Below are 18,313 nucleotides of genomic sequence, written 5' to 3' on the forward strand. Positions count from 1 at the left end.
AAGGATTATTCCATTCATTCTGTACCCTACTTGCTAACCAACTGAATGTATGTTAATGAGAAGTCGGAGGCATGTTGGAGGAAGTAGCACGTGACTGCAGGATCAGACTACCCCGGGTTTATTTATAGTCTGTAATCATGGAGATACAGGTTTGCCCACGTGCTGTAGACACAAAACGGGAGTTTATTTAATTTAAAACTTTGATATATATTTTTTTTAAAGGATTTTTACATATCCTTTAATAGCCTTGGCACAACCCCTTTAACTGTTCAACAACTTCTTAAAAACTCCTAACTGGTGTATATAGTCCTATGATGCTACCAGTGTAAATATCAAAGCACTGTGCCCAGGTTTTGTTGCAATTGGTGTTGTACGGGAATAAATGGTAAATGGTAAATGTTGCACCCCCTTCATGGTAAACTAAAATATGTGCTAATAGTAGAAATCAGCTAAGAAGGGTTTCAAAAGTGTTTAAATTGTACTTCAAAGAGTAACTCATCTGGATAGGTTCTCTCCAGATTTTGATTTTATAAAAAGGTGAATTCCAGCAGTGTGTAGAAGCGCCCGCTTCTTTACAAATACTCTGCTTCGGGGATTAGATGAAGGCAGGGAAACCCAACATTGCTAAATGGCCATGGCTCATTGATTAAAGGGCAGCAGTCCCTCTTTTTTAACTTTTCTAAGTAGATCTATAGTGGAGCACCAGTAAGAAATGATTTGTATTTCTTTAGTAAACACTTCCGTAGTATCAGCACTAGGGATGCACGGTGCATCGAAACTTCGATACTGTGCATCCCTAAACGGTTCGATACCGCTATTTCCTGTATTTCGATACTGAGCTGCGCAGCCGCACAGCTCAGTATAGTAATACATGAATGTCTGGGAGCGCGGCTGCGGCTGTGTAATCCAGCCACAGCCCCGCTCCTGAGTCATGATAAGTTCGCGGGGTCAGGATGATGCGATGCGGCCGGCGCTGCACTAATGAGCGGCGGCACTGGAGACAGAACATGGCGGGCGCACTGCAAAACACCCCCATGTTCTGTCCTCCGTGCCTGAACTGCCGCTCATTAGTACAGCGCCAGCCGCATCACCTCATGCTGACCGCGCGCGCACTTCCTGTCCGGAGCGGGGCAATGGCTGTATTACACAGCCGCAGCCCCGCTCTATAACGGCGGAGATCAGAGAAACCTCTCATCTCCGCCGTTATTCCCCTGAATGCTGAGATCACAGCTGACTGCAGCATTCAGGAGAAAATGAGCAGGGGGGATGCCCCTGGATCGCGTCACAGGGAATTCCTGTGACGCGATCGAGGGCCATACCATATATGGGCAGACAGCTCAGGGTCTATTGACGGACCCCAGGGCTGTCTTACCATATTTCATGTTGTTAGGACATACCCAAGTATGTCCTAACAACAGCCTGTGTGCTATACATACACAGGCTAATGTACTGGCATATATCTGATATATGTCAGTACATTAAAGTTTAAAAATAAAGTATTCTTAAATTTAAAAAAAAATACACATTCACCTTTTTTACAATAAACATTAAAATAAGTCTCAATACATAAAATATACACATTCAGTAATGGCGCGCACAACAATTTTTTTGCATCATTTATGATGTGTACGCTGTAAAAAAATGAAATAAACACTGCTGTCTCACTTATTAATGTGAGGCGCGATGAATTTACCCTCCATGTTCCTCACATTAATACTAATTAACCCCATCATGTACCTCGCACATTAACCCATTATGACTGAGAAACATGATGGGATTAATTACTATTAATGTGAGGCGCGTTCAAAATTCATCAGATCACATCAGAAAACGGAAGAATTTTTTTTTTTTTATTACTGTTGGTAAAAGTATCGAAATTGGTATCGAAATCGCAATACTAAACGAAGTATCGGTATCGAAGTCCAAATTCTGGTATCGTGACATCCCTAATCAGCACCCAATAAATGGACTGCGGTAGATGACAACATTATTAACCCCTTGGCGACAGTCCATTTCAATTTTTTAATTTTCATTTTTCCTCCCTGCCTTCCAAAAGGCCATAACTTCTTTGTTTTTTTTTTTGTCGACATGGCAGTATGAGGGCTTGTTTTTTTGCGTTACAAGTTGTAGTTTGTCATGGCACCATTTATTGTACCGCATAATGTACTGGGAAGCTGAGAAAAATTTTTGTGAGGGGAAAAAAACTACAATGACGCAATTTTTTTGGGGGGGGTTTTGTTTTTACGGTGTCTATCAGGCGGTAAAGACTACATGTTCTCCTTATTCTGCAGGTTGATACGATTACAGCGATACCAAATTTATATGTTTTGTTTTTGGTTTTTTTAAAACTATTTGCTAAATCGACGGAAAAAAAGTTATGAACATTATTTTTTTTTTAGCAGTGTGAGGGCTTCGTTTTTTGCGAGGCGAGCTGTAGTTTTCACCGATACCATTTTGAGGTACATGCGGCTTTTTGATAACTTTTTATTTCATTTTTTTTTTTTTAGAGCTAATGTGACCCAAAAACAGCAATTTGCGTGTTTCACCGAGCGGTTTAAGTAGCACTATATTGTGATAGTTCTGACTTTTACGGACGTGGCGATACCAGTTATGTAAGCTTTTTTTTTTTTACCGTTACTTTAGGGGAAAAAATGGGAAAAGGGGGGCTTTTGGAACTTTTAATATATATATTTTTTTAAACCTAAAAAAAAACTTTTTTATTTAACTGGTTTTTATTTTTTTTATTAAAGTCCTTAGAAGAATTGAACCAGCGATCGTTGGATCGCTTGCACGATCTACTGCAATACCAATGGGGTAGTGCTTCAAAGGGGTACAAAGATGGCAGCACTGTGGGGTCCTTTATTATGCCTCCAGGCTGCCATAGCAACCATTATAAACAGCTGATTGACCTCGGCATTTAAAGTGTTAAACGGGCGGAATCAAAGTGAACTTTGATTCCGCCTGCTGAAGTGAGGTGTCTGCTGTGTAACACAGACGTCACCCACCGAGTATGGAGCTTGCTCAGCCCATGAACCCGCCCCGCCGCCTTGGTGACCGCAACGTAATAGTATGTGGCATGTCGCCAAGGGGTTAACTGGCCCAGATCACTGTCTATAGCTTCAGAAGCAAGGGTAACATAATACACTGTACAACATACCATTGTAAGATAGCATGTCTGTAGTACAACGTTGCTACACCTATTATTATATGCAGTAAAGAACAGTAGTGTTCAAAAAAGCAAATAAAGCGCAAAATCATTATGGCTTATTTGCCTAAATCCAAATGCATTGGAAATACTTCACATTCAATTCTAAAATAAAACGATAACAAAATGTATCCAGTTTGTGTTGTTCCTTTTTTCTTTACTTTCTGTAAAGGACTATTTAAGCTGTTGGAAAAAATAGTACCAGCATTTTTCTTTAGAAACTCAAAAATGTAATGTATAAACTGAAAAAATGTTTCACATTTCACTTTACTGAACTAATATTTTGTGGCATAACCATTGTTTCTGAGAACTGCTTGACATCTGTGTTGCATGCAGTCGTCCAACTTCTGGCACCTCTGAACATGTATTCCAGTCCAGTTCAACAGTTCTTCTGCATTTTTGGGTTTTGCATTATAAACTGCATTTTTGATGTCACCCCACAAGTTCTCTATGGGATTGAGGTCAGGGGATTGGTCTGGCCACTTCATTACCTCAATCCTGTTTGTCTGTAACCAAGATGTTGTTTGCTTACTGGTGTGTTTTGGATCATTCTCGTGTTGAAACACCCATTTCTAGAGCATTTCTTCTTTGGCATCGGGCAACATGATCAAAAGTATTTTGATATTTTCAAACTGATCCATGATCCCTTGTATGCGATAAATAGGCCCAACACCTTGCTATGAGAAACATCCCATGTCATGATTTTTGCAGCACCATGCTTTACGGTCTTCACAGTGAACTGTGGCTTGAATTCAGTGCTCGGGGGTCGTCTGACATACTGTCTACGCCCACTAGACCCAAAAAGAACAATTTTGCTTTCATCCGTCCTCAAAATGTTGTGTCGTTTCTCTTTGGGCTAGTCGATGTGTTCCTTGTCAAATTTTAACCTATTCAGGACGTGTTTTTTTCAACAACGGGACTTTGCGAGGAGTTCTTGCTGGTAACTTGGCTTCACTTAAAAAGAACCTTTCACCTCCCCATACATGTGCAGCATGTAATAAGCAGGGCTGCACAAACCCTGGGGCGCTTGAAAAAAAAAATTCTACCCTCCTCCGTTATTTAGATATCTGTGCCATTATATTTGGCGCCCGATATTTAAATAACCTCCTGAACTGTCAATGGGGCGTGTAATGGCAAGGGGGCGTGTTACTATGGCTGTGACACTGTCCAATCAGATATGGACAGTGTTACAGCAAGAGCGAGGATAGAGGAGATAGTGTTTGAGCGAGCGCGCACGCTCTCACTCTTCAGCTTTCAGGATCAGTCTTCTGCCGAACTGGCGTGTCACTGCTACGGACAGTGAAAGCGCTCCCCAGCTCTTATCAATAAGGGAGAAATAGACATGGACCGCACATACATACTATGATCAATTGCGGCTAGGCAAAATTTATAAACATGAACATGAGGTTCTGTGTTAACATTTTGATCAAATTGTATGCAAGCCCACTTGCTACTTCATGGCGACCTCTTTAACCCCTTCAAGACCAAGCTATTTTTGGCCTTCAGGACCAGAGCCATTTTTTCAAATCTGACATGTGTCACTTTATGTGGTAATAACTCTGGAATGCTTTTACCTATCCAAGCGATTCTGAGATTGTTTTCTCGTGACATATTGTACTTTAGGTTAGTGAAAAAATTTGGTCGATAAATTTATTGCTTATTTGTGAAAAACACCAAAATTTAGAGAAAATTTGAAGAAATTATGATTTTTCTAATTTTAAATGTATCTGCTTGTAAAACAGATAGTAATACCACACAAAATAGTTACCAATTAACATTTCCCATATGTGTACTTTATGTTTGCATCGTTTTTTGAACATCCTTTTATTTTTCTAGGACGTTACGAGGCTTAGAACTTTAGCAGCAATTTCTCATATTTTTAAGAACATTTCAAAAGGCTATTTTTTTCAGGGACGAGTTCAGTTCTGAAGTGGTTTTGAGGGCCTTATATATTAGAAACCCCCATAAAACACCCCATTTTGAAAACTTCACCCCTCAAAGTATTCAAAACAGCATTCAGAAAGTGTTTCAACCCTTTAGGCGTTTCACAGGCATTGAAGGAAATTAGAGGTGAAATTTACAAATTTCATTTTTTTTTACAAAATCCATTTGTAATACATTTTTTTCTGTAACACAGAAGGTTTTACCTGAGAAATGCAACTCAATATTTATTGCCCAGATTCTGCAGTTTTTATAAATATCCCACATGTGGCCCTAGTGTGATAATGGACTGAAACACAGGCCTCAGAAGCAAAGGAGCACCTAGAGGATTTTGGGGCCTCCATTTTTTAGAATATATTTTAGGCACCATGTCAGGTTTGAAGAGGTCTTGTGGTGCCAAAACAGTGGAAACCCCCAAAAGTGACCCCATTTTTGAAACTACACCCGTCAGGGAATTTATCTAGGGGTATAGTTAGCATTTTGACCCCACAGATTTTCTGCTAAATTTATTCGAATTAGTCTGTGAAAATGAAAATCTACTTTTATTGTGGAAAAACTTTGAATTTTCGAATTTTTGCAAGGAATAAAAGAGAAAAAGCACCCCAAAACTTGTAAAGCAATTTCTCCCGATTACGGAAATACCCCACATGTGGTAATAAACTGCTGCTTGGACCCACGGCAGTGCTCAGAAGGGAAGGAGAGCCATTTGGATTTTGGAGCACTGATTTTACTGGAATATTTTTCGGTGCCGTGTCGTGTTTGCAATGCCCTGGAGGGACCTAAACAGGGGAAACCCCCCAAAAGTGACTAAATTTTGGAAACTATGCCCCTCAAGGAATTTTTCTAGTGGTATAGTTGGCATTTTGACCCCACAGGTTTTTTGCTGAATTTATTAGAATTAGTCTGTGAAGATGAAAATAGACTTTTTTTCTGAAAAAACATAGAATTTTCTAATTTTTATAAGGAATAAAGGAGAAAAAGCACCTCAACATTTGTAAAGCAATTTCTCCTGATTACGGAAATACCCCATATGTGGTAATAAACTGCTGTTTGGACCCACGGCAGGGCTCAGAGGGGACGGAGCACCATTTGGATTTTGCAGCTCAGATTTTGCTGAATTGGTTTCCGGGGGCCATGTCGCATTTGCAGAGCCCCTGAAGTACCAGTACAGTAGAAATTCCCCAGGTGTGATCCCATTTTGGAGACTATACCTATCAAAGAATTAAATTAGAGGTGTAGTGAGCATTTTGAGCCCTCAGGTGTTTTATAGATTTTATTAGAATTGGTCCGTGAAAATGAAAAACATTTTTTTTTCCAATAACCTATAGATTTAGCACATAATTTTTCATTTACACAAGCAATACAGGAGAAAAGACACCCCAAAATGTGTGACAAAATTTCTCCTGAATAGGGAAGTACCCCATATGTGGTTGTAAACTGCTATTTGGACATACAGCAAGAGTCTAAAGGGAAAAAGCGCAATTTCGTTTTTGGAGTGGAGATTTTACAAAATTTCTTTTTTACTCCATGTTGCATTGCGCTGAGGTACCAGTACAGTGAAAACCCCCGAAAAGTGACCCCATTTGGGAAACTACACCCCTCAAGGAATTCATCTAGAAGTGTAGTGAGCATTTTAACCCCAAAGGTTTTGTAGAAATTAGTGCACAGTGGATGTTGCAGATTTAAAATTGCCATTTTCCACATATATGCTATTTCAGTGCCCAATGTGTTGTGCCCAGCTTGTACCACCGTAGACACACACACCCCATAAATTATTGTTAAGGGGATCTCCAGAGTACAGTAATACCCCATATGTGGTCATTAACTGCTGTTTGGGCACACTGCCAGGCCCAGAAGGAGCTCCATTTGGCTTTTGGAGCGCAGATTTTGCTTGGTAGTAGTTTTGTTTAGTATTTTACTGGTGTTTCAGCTTATAATATGGGGGCATATGTAAACTGGGCGGAGTGCATCAGGGTATATGTTAGCTGGGTGGAGTGTATCAGGGTATATGTAAGCTGGGCGGAGTGCATCAGGGTATATGTAAGCTGGGCGGAGTACATCAGGGTATATGTAATATGTGAGGAGTACATCAGGGTATATGTAATCTGGGCGGAGTACATCAGGGTATATGTAAGCTGTGAGGAGTACATCAGGATATATGTAATATGTGTGGAGTACATCAGGGTATATGTAAACTGTGCGGAGTACATCAGGGTATATGTAAGCTGTGCGGAGTGCATCAGGATATATGTAATCTGTGAGGAGTACATCAGGGTATATGTAATATGTCAGGAGTACATCAGGGTATATGTAAGCTGTGCGGAGTGCATCAGGATATATGTAAGCTGTGCGGAGTACATCAGGGTATATGTAATCTGGGCGGAGTGCAACAGGTCATAATAGGATGATGTAATAATGGGGAGAATGAATAATAAAATGAATGATCCCTGGATAGTGACGTACGCTTTCAACCAATCCTTCATGCACAGGCCGGATTTTTGGGTGTCTGAGTCGCACTTCTAAAGGGTGTCCGTGGTATTGTACAAAATATCCGCACTCCAGCATTGTCTAATCTTTGACTTCACTAGCCCCTTATGTAGCACAGACCCCAAAATTTCATAGATTCCGCTGCATTTACAGGGTCTACAAATGGGGGCTGCAAATGATGACGTGGGGTTTTAGGTGAAGAACTGCTGCACATATAAATTAGTCTGGGCCGTCGTTTTGCATTATTGCGTTCCAAGAGTCATAACTTTTTATTTTTCCGTTGACGAGCTGTGTGAGCGCTTGATTTTCATGTGATGATCTGTCGTTTTTATTAGTATCATTTTGGGGTAAATGTGATAATGTGATCAGTTTTTATTCAATCTTTTGGAGACCAAAAAACAGAAATTCTCTCGCTGTTTTTTTTAAATCAATTTTTAACGGCGTTCTCTGTGCTGCATAAACAACATGTTTGCTTTATTCTGCGGTTTGATACGATTATGGCAATACCAAATTTATATAGTTTTTATATGTTTTACTACTTTTACACAATAAAAACCCTTTTTACTAAATAAAATATTTTAGTGTCACCATATCCTGAGATTCATAACTTTTTTATTTTTATGTCGACGGAGCTTTGTGAGGGCTTGTTTTTTGCGTGACACACTGTAGTTTTTATTGGTACCAAGTTTGGGTACATGCGGCTTTTTGATCACTTTTTATTCAATTTTATTGGAAACAACGTGACCAAAAAAGGAAATTCTGCCATTGTTTTTTATGGTATTTTTTTTACGGTGTTCACCGTGTGGGATAAATAATATTATATTTTTATAGGTCACGCCGATACGAACGCGGCGATACCTATTATGTCTAGTTTTTGTCTTTTTTTCCATTTTTTTCTAATTATAAAGGACTTGATCAGGGACACAAGATGATTATTGTTTTTATTACATAAAACTTTTATTTATTTATTTATCTAAAACTTTTTTTAACCTTTTTTTTACTTTTTATTTTACACATACTAGGGGACTGGAAGATCTGATCTTCTGATCCCCTGCACAATACACTGCACTACTTCTGTATGTACTTGTGCAGTGCAGTGTATTATAACTGTCATTTTATAACTGACAGTTGAGCCTATTACGTCCTGCCTAGGGCAGGACCTAATAGGCTCCCGTACTGGACAACCAGGAAGCCATTGCTAGGCTTCCTGGTTGCCATTGCAACCATCAGAAACCCGCGATTTTTCGCGGGGGGCCAACGGGGTACAGAGGGAGCCCCCTCCCTCTGTATCGATCACTTAAATGCCGCTGTCGCTATTGACAGCGGCATTTGAGGGGTTAAATGGCGGCGATCGGACATAACAGTGATCGCCGCCGTTGCAGCGGGATGTCAGCTGTATATTACAGCCGACACCCGCTGAGGATGAAGCGCGCACAGCTCCTGTGCCTGCTTCATCCTCAGGACGTTACTGTACGCCCATTTGCGGGAACGAGCCGATAAAAAGGACGTACAGTAACGCCGATTTGCGGGAAGGGGTTAAAGTGGGTCCCTACTCTATTGGTTGCAGCACCGTGTGGCAGTCACCGCCACTGCAGCAACACTCCTGCAGAGGGAGCAACCCAGAGGCCCAAAAGCACCCATGCCATCAGGCCAAACCAAGCCTCCCTGCCTCTGTGCCACGTCCCCCCACAAGTGCAGCACCACAGCAACAGACTCCACCACTCAGTAGCACAACATATGAACGGATGGAATAAGCTCCCCTTACCATGTGTCCCCAGTGGGCAACTGAGCGTTCAAGCAAGAGCAGAAACACTTATGAGGTCATTCCCCAGCTCTTACACTGTCGTAACAGTGACACGCCCCATTACCAGTTCGGCAGAAGACTGATCTTGAAAGCTGAAGTGAGCGTGCGCTCGCGCACTCTCCTCTATCCTGGCTCTTGCTGTAACACTGTCCATATCTTCTGATTGGACAGTATCACAGCCATAGTAACACGCCCGCTTGCCAGTACACACCCCATTGACCGTTCAGGGGGTTATTTAAATATCGGGCGCCAAATATAACGGCACCGATGTCTAAATAACGGAGGAGGGTAGAATTTTTTTTTTTAAAGTGCCCCAGGGTTTGTGCAGCCCTCCCCATTACATGCTGCACTCAGCTGCACATGTATGGGGAGGTGAAAGGTTCTCTTTAATAGTCTTCTGATTGTAGCAGTGCTCACTGGTAACTTTAGATCTCTGATCTTTCTGGAGGTCGTCATTGGCTGAGCCTTTGCTATTTTGGCTATTCTTCGATCCATTCGAACAGTAGTTCCGCGTGTTTCAGGTTTTGGTTGTCACTTCAAGGCATTTGAGATAATTTTAGCTGAGCAGCCTATAATTTGCTGCACTTCTCTATGATTTTCACTCTAATCAGAACAATGTCCGGAACGACCCATTTTCCCCAGTATTTCAGACGGAAATGCACTATAACCAACGTGTGCAACATTTGCCACCCTCCTACCTTTAAATAAGGGCCAAAATTGACACCTGTTATTCCACAGAATGAAGGACTTCACCAATTGAACTCTTCGTTGCTATTATTTCGAACAAGCCCCTTTCAATTAATGATTCAATTCCTCAGAATGAGCAGCGTGTATGTCCTAATTGTTGGCTCTGTTTTTTTTCTACTACACTTACAAGTAAATTATTTGCCATGTAGAAATATTACTTCTGCCAAAAACATTGATTTATCAGGTTTATGATGTTGAACTGCAATAATTTTTTTTAACACTACTGTATATACATCCATTTATTTGTATTATTTTTGTTGTATTGCAGTAGACTTGTATGTACCACCATGTGTGTCCACCCCAGAATTTATCCATGCTGCCATGAGGCCAGATGTTATCACCGAGACTGTGGTAGAAGTGTCCACTGAGGACTCTGAGCCGATGGATTCATCCCCCATCCCAATATCTCTTGAGCTTGGAGAGCCTATGAAAAAGAAGAAAGGTAATTTAACAGACGCTGTTGTGGCTCATTTTATCTGTTCCAAAGACTTCTGTGCCACCATATTTAAAAAATGCCATGGTTTGCATTGTAATGGGGGAGAAGTTACTGACACCGGTCCATTAAGTTGAGCCTTTCTCAATAAATTACCCGTCATTCATTGCTAGATTAATTATAACCCTCAATGCCATTGGTCAGTAAATAATTATCTAGTCTTTTTTTAAATGCTGACATAGTATCTGCCATTACTACCTCTTGGGGTAGGGCATTCTATAGCTTGACTACTCTAACTGTAAAGAACCCTTTCCTATGATGTCTGAAACGTCTTTCACACCATGAATGTCCCGTGGTCCTTTGTAGAGTCCTTGGGAAGGACAGATCATGTTCTAGTTTTTTGTATTGACCCCACATATCTGTTAATAAGATCCCCTCTAATGCGTCTTTTTCCAAGCTGAACAAGACCATTGTTTCTAGTCTTTCTTTATAAGAGAGACCTCCCATCATTTAATAATCTCTCGCCCTCTTTTGAACCCTCTCCATCTCTACTGTATTCTTTTTTGCAATGTGGATATATATTTTTTTTAATATGTACATGGTGTCTAAAAGTTCTGTATTCCGTTATGCAGCTGGTCGTAAACCAAAGATGCAGCAGCCCACATTTGCCAATGGTTCACCAGATTTGGGAATAAAGAAGAAGCCACGGGAAGGAAAAGGTAAAAAAATAAAAGCATAAATATACCAATTACTGGGGTACATTTTCCAAGGATTATTTATATGAACAACTAATGCTGAAACATGAGCCTGTGCATATCTAATGGCGCTTTGTGAAAGGCAGCTGAATTTCAAGACTCGACTGAAGCTTTTTTTTGTTAAAAATGCTACTTGTTAGGCCGCTGTTCTATTTTGTCTTTGACAGCTCTTTATTATATTATCACCAATCAATGTGCACACGTACAAGCTAGGTAAAGGACAACATGTCCCCATAACGGACCATGACCTAACGTGTCCAATTATGGTGCTCGCCACATTTGCCCCTCACGGCTGTCCAGCTTTTTCTGGTTACCAAATGTTGAATATGAAGATACAGAAGTCATACTTTGCAGAATCCTTTTTGTGCCTCACTCTATTTGGATTGTTTTTGTTTAAAATAAATGCCATAAAATGTGATTTTGTTCCCCGAAGTACACGTGAGTATGTGGCTTTGTGATTCAACCGTTTTTTATTTTTTTATTTTATTTTTTGTTTTTTCTGTGTCTTGTAGGAAATACAACATACCTATGGGAGTTTCTCTTAGACTTACTTCAGGATAAGAATACGTGCCCCAGATACATCAAGTGGACACAAAGGGAAAAAGGCATCTTTAAGCTGGTGGATTCTAAAGCCGTTTCAAAACTTTGGGGGAAACACAAGAACAAACCAGACATGAACTATGAGACTATGGGAAGAGCTTTAAGGTAACCGGGAAGCACAGAGCATTACCGACTAGAACAGACCGGTGACTATAACTTCAGTAGAACTTGAGAGAGCCGTCAAATCAGATGTGATGGCAAATCTTGAACTATTGTAGGTAAAATCGTATACAGGGAATACATTCTGCCCTATCTGAAGGCAGTTTACGGTATTTGCTGCTGTATTTTATTGTATAAAGTTGAGTAAATTCTCCCTAGATTGCAAGCGACCCCGTAACTGTGACCGCTTTCCTTGTTTAAACGTGTATACTGGGAAAGCGGTCAGTCACTGGCACACCACAGTTGATTTCAATGGTGCTATCAAAGCTGTAGCTCTGTTTATAAAAGCACGTCAGAAGATAACATGTTAAAGGGATTTTCCAGTTTGAGCACTACATGCATTATGTACTTTACCTAGAGTACGAGTAGCCATGGTGTTTTATGTTTTCACACTACAGATATTACTATCAAAGAGGAATTCTAGCAAAAGTGGAGGGACAGAGGCTGGTGTACCAGTTTAAGGAGATGCCGAAGAACATTGTGGTCATAGAAGATGACAAAGCAGAGCCCTGCACAGAAGATTTGGTATCCTCAATTGATGTCAAGTCTCTGGAGCGTGTATCTATCCCTACAGATGGTATACTTAAAATGTCCATACCCGCTCGAATAGAGAAAAGCCAGATGCAACAAACCTCACCCCGAAAGCCTCGATTTGTAAGCTTGGCTTCTCCGATCGGTGAGGTACCTCCTCACTCGCCCACCAGCATCACACCAAACCCAGCACAGAGGTCAGTATCTCATTGTTGCTTTTGAGTTCATTTACTTTCTAAAACATTTTAATTATTTCGCTTTTTTGATTATCTAATGCCACCCATGAGCAACGTTGTTAGGTTCTTAATAGATCCAGGGCACAAAACAAGTGACCACCTCAGTCGCCAAAGCAGACATGCTAGTTGGAGTATTTGTGCACACCAGCTAATATGCCAATACCCTATTTCTCTGCTTGGCATAGTGACGCCGCTCTATAAACCGCATGTCAGCGGTGGGACAGAACAATATTTTGATCCTCTTAGAAAAGGGCCCATGGTTGTCCAAATAGTGTTCAGGACACAACTGCTGTGTCTAATAAAAAGGTTTGCCTAGCAAAAACCATTTTCCCACCCCTGTCCACCAGAGCCTTCAGTTCATAATTTAGGTCTCCTTCACAAACTAGTGAGTTGCCTTGCAGTTCTAACTTCACATAGAGCTCCCCCTGCTGGCTGCCTTGGTCAATTATTTCAGTGACTTCTAATACAGTTACATAGTGGCAGACAGCCTGGGATCAAAGCTTTGCCACCAAGTATAAATACCTACACGTTCAGTAAACCCAAACAGTCCTTTCATGGCCAACCAGAGTATTTCCAGTTTATAGTGCACAACATTCTACAAAATGGCGTATTCTAAGCTTCTGGCGTCTATGAACAATTCTTGGAATGCTTCTGTAATAGCACATGATTTAAGTAGCCGTTTTTGATTGTTGTTGTGGCTTATGATCTTATGATCCTTCTGCTAAGAGTAATATTTTCATGTAACAATGCTTTACAGGACTGTTCGTGTTGCAATGCAAGTGCCTGTTGTGATGACTTCCCTGGGCCAGAAAATTTCAACTTTGGCCGTCCAGTCCATGAATCCAGGGTCCCCGCTGTTAGCCAGTACGAGCCCCACAACTGCATCCGCTCCAAAGGTTGTAATTCAGACAATACCACATATGATGCAAGCTTCCTCAGAAAATGACAAATACACAATGCAACCTGCCAAAATAATAACCATCCCAACCTCTCAGCTCACCCAATGTCAGCTGCAGACAAAGCCTAACCTAGGTGGTGCTGGGGGCTTGAATCTGGTGGGAACGCCACTGACTGTGAGAGCACTTACTCCTGTATCTATTGCCCATGGAACCCCTGTTATGCGACTAGCTATGCCAGCACAACAGGCTCGGTGCCAGACGCCACCTCGGGTTATTAGCACCCTTATTAAAGGACCTGACATGAAATCGGACATAATGGTGAGCAGGCAGGATGGAGAAATGACAACTTTTCAGCTGGTTAAAGAGGAAAGACCAGTAGATGGGGGCAAAACAGTAACTCACGTTGTGGTCGTCAGTGCTCCGTCTGGAATTACCTTGCCAATGACTGTCAAACAAGAAGGGACGGTGCTCTGTGAGAAGTGAGAAACATTCCACAAACGTGTTCAGAGATTTGGGTCAAACTGACAAAAAAAATAAAATACAGACAATAAAGTTATTCTGTGGAAGAAAAGGGAGGTGGTTCAAGTCCGACGCGACTTTAAAGCAAGTGAGAGAGACGGTGTAATGGTGGAGTGTAAAGAAAAGACATTGTAACGGGAATGGATTTCTCCCATGTTCTTAGTGGGATGTTGGTTCACATTCTGATGGGAATGTTGCCTCTACGATCACAAGTGACCGCAAAGGAAAAAAAATGAAAACTGAAAGGGACCAAAGTGTTCATTCATTTATACATACATAGATATATTTTTAGGTTACACTAAATAAGGTGGAACACTAAAATTACTTTTCAGAGTTGCTGTTTGTCCTCCCAAAATTCAAAAGCAAAGATCAGGTCAAAGTGGAATTGTAACGATCATGTGTTGTTGTTTTTTTGTTTGTTTTTTGTTTTTTATTATTATTTCTTTATATATACAGTATATATGAGTCGTCCTCCTTTTTTTTTTTTTTTTTTTTTAGAAATATATATAAATACCAGCAACTTATACCACTGTGTACAAATAGCCCTCATTTAACCGGTGCTATGTGACCGTTCTGCTAAACAAGTATATGACATGGTCAGTAGAAGAGTCTCCCTTTTTAAGTTTTATGGACGCACAAAGTGCAGATGAGATTTGGGTTGTTAGAAAGCAGATTTCATATGGAAGCCTTAGACTGATTCAATTTTATTTTTCCTTAAATAAGCTAACAGCTATTTGTGTAAAGCAATCTTTTTATATATAAATATATTATAGAAAATATGGAGAGAAAAAAAACCTTGTACCTAGCACAGTATTGGCATAGAATTACTTGTAACATATTTTATATGGTAGATTAAAGTCAGTTTTTTTTATATAGCTTTAAATGGCTGGAAGTGTTTAAAAGAATACTCCGCTGCCAGCCTTTCATTCAGCGAAGGGTTGAACCGTGGGCACGACAGGCAAATAGGCCAACTACTGCAACTTGCTTTTGTCACACGGAATCCATGCATACATTTCAATTCCTGCTATCCATTTGAAAGGTCACTGCAGCATGAGCCCTTTTTTTGGAGTGCAAGCATTTTGAAGCCTGCTATTTTTTTAGTTGAAGTTCTGATGGGGCAGTCTAGGGGAGGGGTCGGGGATAAAGTACCAGTGTTCAGAATGAACTACAATAGTTTGTATATTCAACATTTGAAGTATATTCTATTTTGTTGTACTCTTGTTTCAAAGTGTATTCAAGTAGATTTTACTGCAATATAGAAAATGAATTTCATGCCTGGTCTTGTCTTTTTGTTTTCTCCGTCATTTTCTGGATATTTGTACAGTGAAATTCCAGAGCTTTTAATATATATTGTCTTGTTTTACAGGGGTATTCCCAGAATCGTAAATTATCACATATTTAAAGGATAGGTGATAATTTTCTGATTCGGGGTCCGAACCACCAGATCCTTCTCACTGCTCGACCACAGGAGACTTTGAATGGTGCAGCATTCGAGCAGGCGCACTGCCGCTCCATTCAAAGTCTACAGAAATAACGGAAACAGCTGAGTACAGCACTCGGCTGTTTCTGTCATTCCCATAGACTGCGAATGGAGCTCCATTCAGGCTGCTCCTCACTGCTTGGAGTGCAGGGAGAAGGATTTCAGGGTTCGGGACCCCCGTTCTCAAGATCGATGTGGTCCCCAGCGATTAGAAAATGATCACCTATCCTGTGTATATGTGATATTTTATGATTTTGGGAATACCTCTTGAAGGATAGAGAACATCCAGGATATAAACTGAAAATAAATGATGGCACTATCACGTGTGTCTTTCAACAGAGGAGCCTTATAATTTAGTTTTCTGTTTAATATTTTACTCAAATTAATAACACATAATGTGGAAGGACCAAGCATCCTAACATTGTAATGTACTGTATTATCTGTTTACTCCGTTTTAGAGACTAAGCATAAAGTTGAGAAAGTCGAAGCGTGGTTCTTGCCTCCAAGGAGCCCATGTTCCAGTACAGGACTTATGTTGCAAAGTTCCTATTCATTGTAATAAAAGCCTCACAGCAAGGTCACAGGATCCTGGTCGACAGTCTATACTCAGACAGACTAACTTGTGCTCAGTTCCTAAAACAGAGTGTGAAGTGACAGTAAGCCCTTATGCACACGACAGGGTTTGCCGGCCGCGTGACGGCCGTTCAGAAAAACGTCCGTCACACGGCTGCAGTAGGAACAATAGACCCCTAATGGGGCTATTTACACGACCGATTTTTTGACGGCCCAGGAAACCCGGCTGTCAAAAAATGGGACATGCCCTATTTTTGGCCATTCTCTCGGCGATGTGACCGGGGATTCCGCTCCAGGTGAAGTCCCCGGCTTCACTGTCCATATATGGACAGTGAAGTCAGGGACTTCTCCTGGAACGGTGGCGCTATCTACAGACAGGTGGGGGGGGGGGTGCCATCTATGGGAGGAGCTGTGTAGAACTACCTGCAGGGGGCTGTGTGGCATTACCTATGGGGGGGGGGGGCTGTGTGCCATTACCTATGGGGGGGGGCGGCTGTGCCACTACCTGCAGAGAGGGGGGAGCTGTGTGCCACTACCTGCGGAGAGGAGGGGGCGGCTGTGTGCCACTACCTGCGGAGAGGAGGGGGCGGCTGTGTGCCACTACCTGCGGAGAGGAGGGGGCGGCTGTGTGCCACTACCTGCGGAGAGGAGGGGGCGGCTGTGTGCCACTACCTGCGGAGAGGAGGGGGCGGCTGTGTGCCACTACCTGCGGAGAGGAGGGGGCGGCTGTGTGCCACTACCTGCGGAGAGGAGGGGGCGGCTGTGTGCCACTACCTGCGGAGAGGAGGGGGCGGCTGTGTGCCACTACCTGCGGAGAGGAGGGGGCGGCTGTGTGCCACTACCTGCGGAGAGGAGGGGGCGGCTGTGTGCCACTACCTGCGGAGAGGAGGGGGCGGCTGTGTGCCACTACCTGCGGAGAGGAGGGGGCGGCTGTGTGCCACTACCTGCGGAGAGGAGGGGGCGGCTGTGTGCCACTACCTGCGGAGAGGGAGGAGCTGTGGGGCAGTTTCTACGGAGGGAAGTGTGTGACAAATTCATCCGATTTTTAAAACGGACAGGGAAAAAAACAGATGCAAAATGGGTCAAAATTGGCCATTAAAAGCGGCAACACGGCTCGGAACTAATGCAAACCAGCTGGGAAAAACGGACGATTTTATCGGCCGGACACTCGGACCCTGTCGTGTGAATAAGGCTGAAGTATAGCTATTAAACCCAGACATAATATCTAAACTCAGCCCTGACCTCCATTTTTTTTATTCCTAGGGATGCTAGCATTTTTTTACGCTAATTTAGTAAATTCTAAAAATAAAGAGTGTCCGAAATCGGGGCATGACTTATTTATTTTTATTTTTCGTTTACGGCAAGTGGACAAAAGACACCCGGGGAAAAGACATCTCAACCTCTCATTGTAATCAATGGAGGGAGTTTTGGGGTATATTTTGGCATGGAGTGCGCCTTTAAACGTCAGTGCCTAAAAAACGCAGTGTGAACAGGGCCCTAGACTTTCCGGACACCTTTTGTAAATGGATTGGGTAGGCACAGCTGGTGACGTCACTCAAATGTGTCGGCCCAAACGCTTGATTCTAAGGCCGAAGTGAAGCTGCGGGATAACGGAGGAAAGATATTTATTTTTTTAGCCCCCAACAGTGCTTGGGATACCCCAAAGGGGGCCATAATATAAGTGTATCAAGATACCGAAGGCCCTGGCAAGTCTTGAAACATATTATGAATATTTAATTGGAGCTATACTTCGAGTTCTTTTGTTTTTGGTCTTGTAAGATTTCACTGTTCTGTCCCGAAAAGCAGAGAATGTTGTGTTACTGCTACATTGTGGCTTTTCATCCCATCCATTGCTTGTAACCACCGATTTCCCCTCACCCGTCTGCTAAACTGACACACAGCAGCTGTAAACTTCCCAGCTTTCAAACAACCAATTGATTCCCA

The 18,313-nt window shown here is 41.9% G+C and overlaps 1 protein-coding gene across 2 annotated transcripts in view; it reads left to right on the plus strand.

Moving 5' to 3' along the window:
- Positions 1–16,229, plus strand: part of ELF2 (E74 like ETS transcription factor 2) — a 92,611-nt gene extending 76,382 nt beyond the window's left edge. The window contains exons 6-10 of one of the 2 annotated variants that reach the window (XM_075860438.1): positions 10,453–10,626; positions 11,250–11,336; positions 11,885–12,077; positions 12,530–12,859; positions 13,656–16,229. In XM_075860438.1, coding sequence (XP_075716553.1) covers positions 10,453–10,626; positions 11,250–11,336; positions 11,885–12,077; positions 12,530–12,859; positions 13,656–14,280 — 1,409 coding nt within the window. In that variant the 3' untranslated portion in view covers positions 14,281–16,229. The remainder of the gene's footprint in view (positions 1–10,452; positions 10,627–11,249; positions 11,337–11,884; positions 12,078–12,529; positions 12,860–13,655) is intronic. The other variant, XM_075860439.1, reaches the window with a different exon arrangement.
- Positions 16,230–18,313: the final 2,084 nt, after the last annotated feature.

This window comes from Rhinoderma darwinii, chromosome 1, assembly GCF_050947455.1.
Source record: "Rhinoderma darwinii isolate aRhiDar2 chromosome 1, aRhiDar2.hap1, whole genome shotgun sequence".
NCBI classification, from domain to species: domain Eukaryota; kingdom Metazoa; phylum Chordata; class Amphibia; order Anura; family Rhinodermatidae; genus Rhinoderma; species Rhinoderma darwinii.